The sequence below is a fragment of the Montipora capricornis genome, chromosome 6, assembly GCF_036669925.1.
Source record: "Montipora capricornis isolate CH-2021 chromosome 6, ASM3666992v2, whole genome shotgun sequence".
NCBI classification, from domain to species: domain Eukaryota; kingdom Metazoa; phylum Cnidaria; class Anthozoa; order Scleractinia; family Acroporidae; genus Montipora; species Montipora capricornis.
In genome coordinates, this window is record NC_090888.1 from 15,906,490 (window position 1) to 15,916,223 (window position 9,734).

The window sequence follows — 9,734 nt, forward strand, 5'->3', positions numbered from 1 at the left end:
AGTTTCTTTAGCTATTACTGCACTCACATTGTTGTTGATACTAATCAGTTCGAGATCTCGGCATGTTTGTAGACCAATTAAGGGCTGAGCTTTGTCAACAGCGACCACGAAAAATTTGACATCAATATTTTGGTCATTGTGCTTGATTTTCATGGTGCATGTTCCTTTTATAGGGACGCGTACCCCACCATAGGCCGTCAACGTGACTTATGTTGTCTGCAGACTTGGCTTTTTTCTTAGCTTTTCAAAAGCATGTTCCGGAATAACGTTGCATTGTGCACCTGTATCTATTTTGAAACGGATGTTTTCATCATTCACGTTTAAATTTGTGAACAGTTCATTCTTGTCTTTCTGTGATGACTCTAGCTCTCCAAGGAAGAGATCTTCGTCTGTTTCGGTGTCCGATTGTTGCCCGACCTCGTGAAGCTTTTGGTGGTTAGAATTTGGGCTTTTGGTGAAGCACATGTGGGCAAAATGATTTTTGCCTTGACATCTATGGCATGTGGTACCAAATGCTTTACATTCTCTTGGTTTGTGGTGAGAGCCACAACGACCACATGGTTTTTTACTCTGTTTCTGCTCTGTTAGTTTTGGGGGCTGTTTTCTTAGTGGAGGCTTTGTTTTCTGATTTTGTTTTTGGCCGAGGTTGATAGCTGCTGCTTCTAAGGTTGAGTTAGTCAGGGTTTCTATCTGATCTGAGTTTTACTCGTTTCTGCGGCTCGCACGGTGTTAATTGCAACTTCAAGTGTAAGCTCTGTGTTGCGTAGTAGCCGCTCCCTTACACTGTTGTTGTCTATTCCACATACAATCCTGTCCTTGATAAGACTATCGTGAAGAGTTCCAAACTCGCAGGTCTTCGCCTTCATGCGAAGATCAGTTACGAAGGCGTCAATTGTCCGGCTATTTTGCGTACACGAAAAGAAAAGATAGCGTTCATATGTAACGTTCTTTTTCGGTGAGCAGTACGTCTCGAACTTCGCCACAAGGGGTTCTATCTTATTCGCCTCTTCCTCTATGAAGGTGAAGGTATCATACACTTCGAGAGCCTCTTCCCCGATTGTGTGTAAGAAGACCGCGCATTGAGTTTCCTCAACTTTGGAATCTACTCCACTGGCTTTAGCATAGAGCACCCAGCGCTGCTTCCACTTGCGCCAATTTTCGGCAATGTTTCCGTCCAATCTTAAAGGTCCGATAGGCTTCATGTGTTCCATGATGGGCCACTTCTGACACCATGTAATAAACTTGGTTTAAGAAAAATTTGGTTTTATCAACGGAGTTGATAATGTAAATTGGCCACCGTACAGAGATTCTAAAAGCTGACGTTTCGAGCGTTAGCCCTTCGTCAGAGCGAATCGAGGGATTATGGGTTACGTGTAGTTTTTATAGTAGAGTAGGACCTACGCTATTGGTGGTAACATGGCAACGTGAAAAATAGGAATATATTAGTTAAATGAAAAGCGTTCGTTAATACCGTGAGGATTAAGGGTGCCGATTTGAAAGATGAATTTTTGTTCCAGATTCTTGCGGCTTTCCGTCGTACCTAGATGTAGGGAAAGGCCGCAGATAGCCATGTGTTTTATGGAGTGGTTAGGCAGATTAAAATTACGAGCGACTGGCTTAGATGCATCCTTGTCATTCTTCTCAACATCGCGAAAGTGTTCGCGGAATCGGTCGCCTAGTCGTCCACCTGTCTCGCCAATGTATAGTTTATTGCATAACGTACAGGTTATACAATAAATGACATTTGCGGAGGTACATGTGAAACGATCGGTGATCTTAACAGATCGCTTAGGTCCCGATATCTTGCTAGTGTTAAGAATGAAAAGATAAGTTTTGCATCGTGAGCGCGCACATGTGAAAGTGCCGGGTTGCTCGTTAGTTTTGAGCGCGCTACTAACTAAAAAGTTGCCTACGTTTTTGTCGCGTTTAAATGAAATAAGTGGAGGTTGCGAAAAGATTCTACCAGTCTCGGGATCATTTTGGAGTAATTTAAAATTATTAAGAATGATACTTTTGACTGCGTGCTTAAGGGGCTGGACAACTTTGACGAAAATGTACATGATTGGAATGATAGAATCAGTTGTACAACACTGTATCACCAAGCATCTATGTTAATGGTACCATACACATAAAACAACAGTTATTGCTTAACAAATTGTGCTCAAAATTGTGACATCACAGGTGACCATAGCGTTAGAAGATCTATCCAAAAACGCATTACGTTTTGTCTTTTAAATGCTTATATCTCAAAAGCGAACTTGGTGAAGCTAGTTAAATTAGTAGGCTAAAGTGAAACTCTTTACAGAGTTTTTATACGGCTGTCCTGTTGCTATGTGACCTACTGTATATTATTTGTTATTAAAAACATTGGTGTTTCATATGATACCATAACATTGTCTTTCCCTGAACAAGTGTTGTAAACTCAAGTCAATTTATGAATGACATTCTCTTAAAGTTGTCGAAGTTTGATTGAGCCGGCTTGAGAAGACAGATTTGGAGCGAAAAATGCAAGTTTAAAGGCGGGTTCAGGCTGCCTGGTCTGTGGACATGCTCTCCTGTAAAAGTGTATGGTAGAGGCATTGAATTGCGGTTTCATGTATTCTCTTGGAGACCTCCACCACAAAATAACCAACCGCGTACTCGAAAATGGCTTACAAGATTTAATTAGTGAGCATCTCCCCTTCTTAACTGGTACCTGTAGTAATTCGTTCTCCTAATTATCCATATTATCTTACACAAGTATTAGTTATTTTAACGTAGTTTGCCGATGTATCAAGTACGTGTAGTTCAGCTTTTAGTGGCCGGAAAGCACTAAAAAGACAAATCTTGCTAATTTAATTAACCATTGCTCAGTAGAAAAACCACTGTTCCCCAGTTATTAGGAAACGGCCTTTCCCTGGGCCATTCTCGACATTCCATACCCTTTTTCCTTTACAGAGTTGCCTTTTTGTGCACCATTATTAATGTGTGTGGTAATTTCTTTTTTTGTGTGTTTGTTAAGGACGCGGAATATCGCTGGCTCAAGGTTTATCCAACCCAGTGCAACAGCATTAAAACGTACCACACTTAACTATGGCGTCAGCCTCATGGCAGCAATCTCAAGAACTTAACCCCAACAAAGTTCAAGTCACCATTTTGGCTTCTGAGTGGGGATCCAGTAAAGGCGGACTTTCCACAATCAACAGAGAGTTGGCCATACAGCTGGCCAAATTCCCAGAAGTCCAAATCACATACTTTTTACCAAAGTGCTCTTATGAAGATAAGAGTGAAGCCCACCGCCATGGTATAACGATTCTAGAGGCAACACGACTACCTGGATATGATGAACTGGAATGGCTCAGCTTTCCACCAGAGCATTTGCAAATAGACGTCGTTGTTGGTCATGGAGTGAAACTTGGTCGCCAAGCACAAGTTATCCGCAATTCTCACAAATGCAAGTGGATACAAGTGATACACACTGACCCCGAGGAACTAGGAATGTTCAAATGTTACGAAAATCCAATCTCAAGGGCCGAGGAAAAGCACAATGTTGAAGTAGAGCTGTGCGAGCTGTCTAATTTCGTTGTAGCAGTCGGGCCTAAGCTGGCAGAAGCCTTTCGCAAATATCTCCGCTGCTGTAAAAAAGATCAAGATGTCTTTGACTTCACTCCTGGTATTTTGGATGAATTTGTCAGTGTTCAACAAGTTCCAGAGGAAAGAAAACTATGCAGTGTCCTGGTGTTCGGTCGCGGAGATGCCGAAGACTTCGAGTTAAAAGGGTTTGACATTGCAGCAAGATCTGTTGCGGCATTACCTGACACTCATCTGGTGTTTGTGGGAGCACCCGATGGAAAACATGAGGCGATCGCTAATCGATTTCTTGAATGCGGTATTCCTAAAAATCACCTTAGGGTAAGAGGCTATGTCAAAGCCCGAGAAACTTTGAAGCGATTATTCTGTGAGGTGGATATTGTGCTCATGCCTTCTAGAACAGAAGGCTTTGGCTTGACGGGTCTGGAGGCTCTGTCAGCTGGGCTTCCTGTGATCGTCAGCAAGAATTCGGGATTTGGGGATGCCCTGGGCAATGTACCATTTGGTTCTTCATTCGTCATTGACTCTGAGGATCCCAATGCGTGGGCAGCAGCTATCAAGGACATCTGGAACAAAAACAGACAAACAAGGCTTGGGGAGGCTAAGGTTTTGCGTGACTCCTATGGAACGGCATACAGCTGGTATCAGCAGTGCAAAGATCTTCTTAAAAAGATGATCAACTCGCTTAATGGTATGAAGTAACAATGTATTTCAATCCCTTTATATAAAAATCGATTCACATCTAAACCTACAATCCTGGCCATAAGTTGTTGGGACACCTCCCCTTTGGCGCTCTAAAACCCACGATTTCAACTACGTTCTTGACGTTTAAGAAAAAGATGAATAGAAGTATAATTGACCCCCCCCCCTCCCCCCAAGCAATGTAGAACGAAAATGAAGCTATTCTGAAGACTAGATCGGATGTAGTAAAAGGGGGTTGGAATCAAACGTGATTGCTGAAAAATCGTTATTATTGGAATAAGACGTGAATATCTATCTTATAGTCACTTTAGTTGGAGAATACTGTTCTTGGAGGCGGACAATTCTTGAAACGTGGCTGTTCTGAAGCTATTGTCAATTTTTTTTTTTCAAGATTTCTATGTTACTTTGACAAGGGCAAGGGGGGCAGACGGCCCTACGCGGTCTAGGTCTGCCTGTGCAGTCATCTGCCGTGAACTGTCCCAACACTTGTGACCAGGATTGTAGAAAGTTGGTTAGCAGCGTAAAGAACATGTAGACATAAAACTGTGAAGGGCAGCTTCATTAACTCAAAATTTGATCGAAAAGGCAACTAAAAATATAATTCACTGATATTGAACTCTTACAACGCTGAACAGAAAAATAAATACAGTCGAATTCAGTATCATATCCTGATTTTCTTGATAGTCATAGTTTAATTCTTAGCTGTGAGCGATTCACGTATTGTTCGGAAGTGCTAACCTTAGGCCTAATTACGCATAAAACAATATTTAGGCTTAACTGTTAGCACTTCTGAAGGGTTTGGGCTTTCCCTACATTATAACCTTAGTCTCCATTTTACCCACGGTCTGCAGTCAGCATTTTGCACTGACCAACTAAAAAATCGAACTTGAAAATCCAATTCGAAATCCTAACCCAGTAAATAAGACAACGTCACCGCTATCTTGGTGTTTTTGCTAAAAAAAGGAGAGTTCGTTTCCCGGGGGATTAGTTTCTTTATTTGGTCTTTATGATGTCATTTCCCTATGCCCTCTGTACACTTGAAGACACTGATAACCACTGATGGATATGGGGGCCACCATGAGCATTCCCTGAATTAACTTGTGACAACCTCTCCAATGTCAAAAATATAATTATCGACCCCAGTAGCTCTTTGGATTATTTCAAGTGAGCATCTGAATCTTTCCTGTGGCCTTCTAACTGAATTCTACCTCCCACCAACAATCTTGGACAAAATTAGGTGGGAAATGTGACATACCACTGAACAATGGTCATTTCCTCGTTTGTCTGTGTAAGAAAAGATTAACTTCTGTGTACTTTCCCTCCTCCCCGTAATCCAATGTTGGTTAAGAAACGGCCAAAGGGGTTGCACGATAGTTTTCACCACATTATCAACATTGTTATAGGGTAGAGTGGGGACAAAATTGAGAGTGCATATCGGAGGATTTTCACGCCAGAATTTTTCCCAAGAGTTTTATCCAAGATTGCAGGTGTTTCAAATTTCTACTTTCAAATATTTACAGATATCTCTTTGACTGATCATGGCCTTTCACCAAAGAAAGCACGAGAGGAAGAGGAGGAGTCTAAGCAACATGCAGGTAAAGTCATGTAAACCGAAGGAAATTTTAATCTGACTCTAAATTTAGCTGACAGAACAGTTCTTTGAATTATGATTTTCTGGCAATTGTTGATGTAATGTAAAGCCTGCTACGAGCCTAGAAGGCCCATCAGGCCGGCGCTTATCTCCGGTTTCCGTAGCATCAAGCGACTAGGAGTATTTTTACTCCCCCCTGGAGTCCATCGCAGGGTTACTCCGAGCATAAATTCGCCGGTAGCCATTTATTCACCTGGGTAGAGAAATGCACCGTGAGAGTAAACTGTCTTGCCCAAGAACACAACACAATGTCTCCGGCCAGGACCTGAACCCGGACCACTCGATCCGGAGTCGAGCACAGTAACCATGAGATCACCGCGCGAAATGTGTTGATGTACACTGTGGATACTGCTTGTGCAGTCTTACGTCTGCCAAATAACGAAACCTAGACACGTTCTTTTTATGTGTTGTGTTAGTTACGAACAGTAGATAGTTTAGGTGTCTGCTGTCTAGCTAGAAGAATTCCCAAAAGGGTCAATCAAATGGCTCGCTGCTGGTAAGAGTTGTTGAGCCAGAAATAATGAGATTAAGCTTCAAATAAGCTCGTATTGTGTATGCCGTTTATCATTTATGCGAATTCCAACTTAATGTAAAGTAATGTATGGTTTGTTGTATTTGACTTTTACAGATGTTTCTGCCAAGGAACAAACTCATCTCCTATTTACAAGTAAAGGCTTCCCATCTTCTTCTGTGGCTTCTCATCGAAGAGAAGGTATAAATGACCTTACGGGAATTTGACCATGTTGGATTCAATTTGACCATGTTTTTTCGTAACTCTGAAAGACTCACGTATTGTTCGCCTTCATTTATTTCGACAGATGCTTCCTGCGAGCCTCAGATGTCATCAGAAGCACAAGGAAGTTTAAAGAGAAAGTCCGGTAAGGAATAATTAGGACTTTCACAAGTACAAAGCGGCTGTTGGAAGGACAATTCTCGAATAGAGACTGTTTACTCACGTGATAAGGTGTCTTGGTTTCTTTAACTGAACAAAAGATGCAATGTTCAATTCCCGGGGGATTAGTTTCTAGACATTACCGTGACAGCGCTTTCTTTATTTGGCCTTTGTGGCGTCATGAGCCTAAACGTTGCGTACACTTGAAGATACGGATAACCTCAGTTGGATGCGGGTGACACCGTGAGCATTGCCTGAATTGAAATTATGATAACCTTTCCAATATCAAAAATATAATTACCGACCTAAGTAGCACTTTGTATTATTTTTTTGTAAATAATTGCAATTGTAATTTGTTTACTCACGGAACACCTTAAGAGCGCTCAGGAGCTCGTTCAACATGTGTCCGTGCATTCCGGATCAAACTGGAATTTGGCAGTGTTGGTTTTTCTGGAGAGGGGAAAACCGGAGAACCCGGAGAAAAACCACCCAGGGCAAGGAGATAACCATCAACAAACTCAACCCGCATATGACGACGGGACCGAGAATCGAACCTCGGCCACATTGGTGGGAGGCGAGTCCTCTCACCCCTGCACCAGCCCTGCACCATCCCTGTGCTATCCCTGCGCCACCCCTGCGCCACCCCTGCGCCACCCCTGTACCATCCTTGTGCCACCACTGCGTCACCACTGCGTCACCACTGCTCGAGTGAGCATCTTAATCTTTTCTGTGACCTTTTGCTATTACGGCAAAAACTGAAGTGAGAACGATTCAAATGAGCTCGTACCGTGTGCGCCGTTTATGCGAATGCCAACCTTCAGTCATGTATGGTTTGTTATGTGATTTTGACAGATGAACAACGTCAGGTCCTATTTACAAGCGTAAGTTCTCCATCTTCTTCGCTGGCTTCTCATCGAATGAAAGGTATATGTGACCTTAAATAAGTGCGATAGAGGCAATTTGACCATGTTGGAAATCGACGAGGCGAAAAAAATCATACAATCTTAAAAATCAACATGTCCAAAATATTGCAGTAAAATGTGTTGTGCAAAAATGAGCAATTTTTAGATATGAGCTTTTTTGCTCTGCCCAACGTGGTTTTCAAGTGGATTTGTTACTTTATTATAATTGTCACTGCATTTCAATTTGAATATATTATTATTCCTGTAATATTGTGTTGGTTTTATGTTAACTCGTGCTTGTTTTAGTTCTTACCTCTAAGCACTGTGATGTGCAAGCCTAACACGTATGCACGCCGGCAGAAAACATTATGTGGGAATTTTTGTATGAAAACAAACGTGGATAGGACAACAGGTTCATTTAGAAACTCTGCTTGTGTGTGTACCAGAAATGACTTGTAAAGCGGCGATACGTAGGAAAATCAGCCAAGAGGGCTTGCATACCACTGACACCTCTAAATTAACTCACAGGATCAAATTTATCTTGTGATAGTCATTTTCTGACCCGCCAGCTTTTCAGCAAATATATTTGCGTCAGTACATTCTCGCAATTTCTTCACGAAACTTGACTCGCACACTTTATTCGTGTGAATAATGAATCTTAATGTGAAGACGGATTAGCTAGGAAATCGGTAAGCCAAGAATAGTCTACCAGAAGGAAGCGATGGATTTTCGCTTTGAAATTGAAAATCGTCTCTCACCCCTGAAAAAGGAAAAGCTAGTAACTCTGAGTCAATCAACTTCTAAATTGACCCTATTTTCTTGGTGTTTGTTTGTTTTTGCAGCTAGTTCTTCATGTCAAAGTGATATCATAGAATCCATAAGACAAATTTACCAAAGGCGTGAAGGGGTGGTTTTTCCAGTTCCTTGGAGTAAAGGGTTCAGCTACCCACTAGAGAACATTTTCACAAGACTTAAGATAGTCGCAAAAGAAAAGACACGCGGAACGCTGCCGAAAGAAAACACCAACATCACAAGTAATTTAACATCACACGAAGATGGCCAACATCCACGGATTGTCCTGATTGAGGGTCAACCCGGCATGGGTAAGACGACCTACTGTCAAAAGCTGGCATATGATTGGGCAACTAAACAAGACTGCGAATGGGACGAGTCTTTCCCAAAAGTAGAGGTGCTCTTGCTCCTCAGATGTCGTGAAATTGATTCTAGCATCTGGGAAGCTATTGACAATCAAATTCTGCCGGAAGAAATTGACCCAGATTTGAAGGAAACGTTTTTCCGTTTCGTGCGATGAAACCCTTCTAAAGTCCTGTTAGTGCTCGATGGGTTAGATGAGGCAGACCCTCAAAATTGGCTGTGTACTTTAGTCTTGTTCAAAGAAAGCTGCTCCCTGGTTGTCACATTGTTCTTACTTCTCGTCACGAAGCAGGAAGTAAAGTAAAACCTTACTCGGACACACTGTTGGAGATTGTGGGATTCACAAGCAGTGATGCGAAGTGTTTTATAAGGAAGTATTTTCGACACACAGCGCAAATGGGAGAGAAGCTGATTAAAGTACTGTGGTATCCGTATCATGATGATGATGGTGGTGACGACGATGACGATGATGATCAGCATATTGACGGACTTTTAGCAGAACTGACAAAAAACCCTTTAAATACACTTCTGCTCTGTGTGCTTTTCGAAGATTATGGCGGCATTCTACCAAACAACAGAACACAGCTGTACGTAGAGATCGTTCTCTTCGTTTTGAGGCGATACGAAATGAAGAACCACTTACCAAGTAGTGGTAAAGACCTTCTAATAGTTTACAAGAAGGAACTGATGACCCTAGGAAAAATGGCGCAAGAATCTCTTTTTGAAGGAGAACAGCATTTCGAAGACGTCGAAGGGAATTTCACGGAAAGTCTGTTCATTAAATTTGGCTTTCTCTCGATCCAGGCTGGCGGTAGTAAGAGAACACCTTGTTTCCGTTATAGCTTTTTTCACAAGAGTTTTC

General features: G+C 42.0%; 2 protein-coding genes across 2 annotated transcripts; one reads left to right on the forward strand and one right to left on the reverse strand.

Annotated features, from left to right (window-relative positions):
* Positions 1-686: 686 nt before the first annotated feature.
* On the reverse strand, positions 687-1,211 carry LOC138053289 (uncharacterized). The gene has a single exon (XM_068899944.1). The coding sequence runs from the start codon at positions 1,209-1,211 to the stop codon at positions 687-689; it is 525 nt and encodes a 174-aa protein (XP_068756045.1).
* A 1,796-nt stretch (positions 1,212-3,007) lies between these two features.
* Positions 3,008-9,029, forward strand: LOC138053290 (uncharacterized). The gene is made up of 6 exons (XM_068899945.1): positions 3,008-4,261; positions 5,793-5,867; positions 6,552-6,635; positions 6,742-6,801; positions 7,668-7,739; positions 8,560-9,029. Exons 1-6 carry the CDS (start codon positions 3,073-3,075, stop codon positions 9,027-9,029), a joined length of 1,950 nt encoding a protein of 649 aa, XP_068756046.1. The 5' UTR covers positions 3,008-3,072.
* Positions 9,030-9,734: the final 705 nt, after the last annotated feature.

Excerpts from the sequence above, each read along its gene's own strand:
- LOC138053289 (XM_068899944.1), bottom strand. The coding sequence starts at position 1,211 with ATGGAACACATGAAGCCTATCGGACCTTTAAGATTGGACGGAAACATT.
- LOC138053290 (XM_068899945.1), top strand. The coding sequence starts at position 3,073 with ATGGCGTCAGCCTCATGGCAGCAATCTCAAGAACTTAACCCCAACAAA. Across the intron at positions 5,868-6,551 it reads GGAGTCTAAGCAACATGCAG|ATGTTTCTGCCAAGGAACAA; the intron begins GTAAAGTCATGT and ends TGACTTTTACAG. Across the intron at positions 6,636-6,741 it reads GGCTTCTCATCGAAGAGAAG|ATGCTTCCTGCGAGCCTCAG; the intron begins GTATAAATGACC and ends TTATTTCGACAG.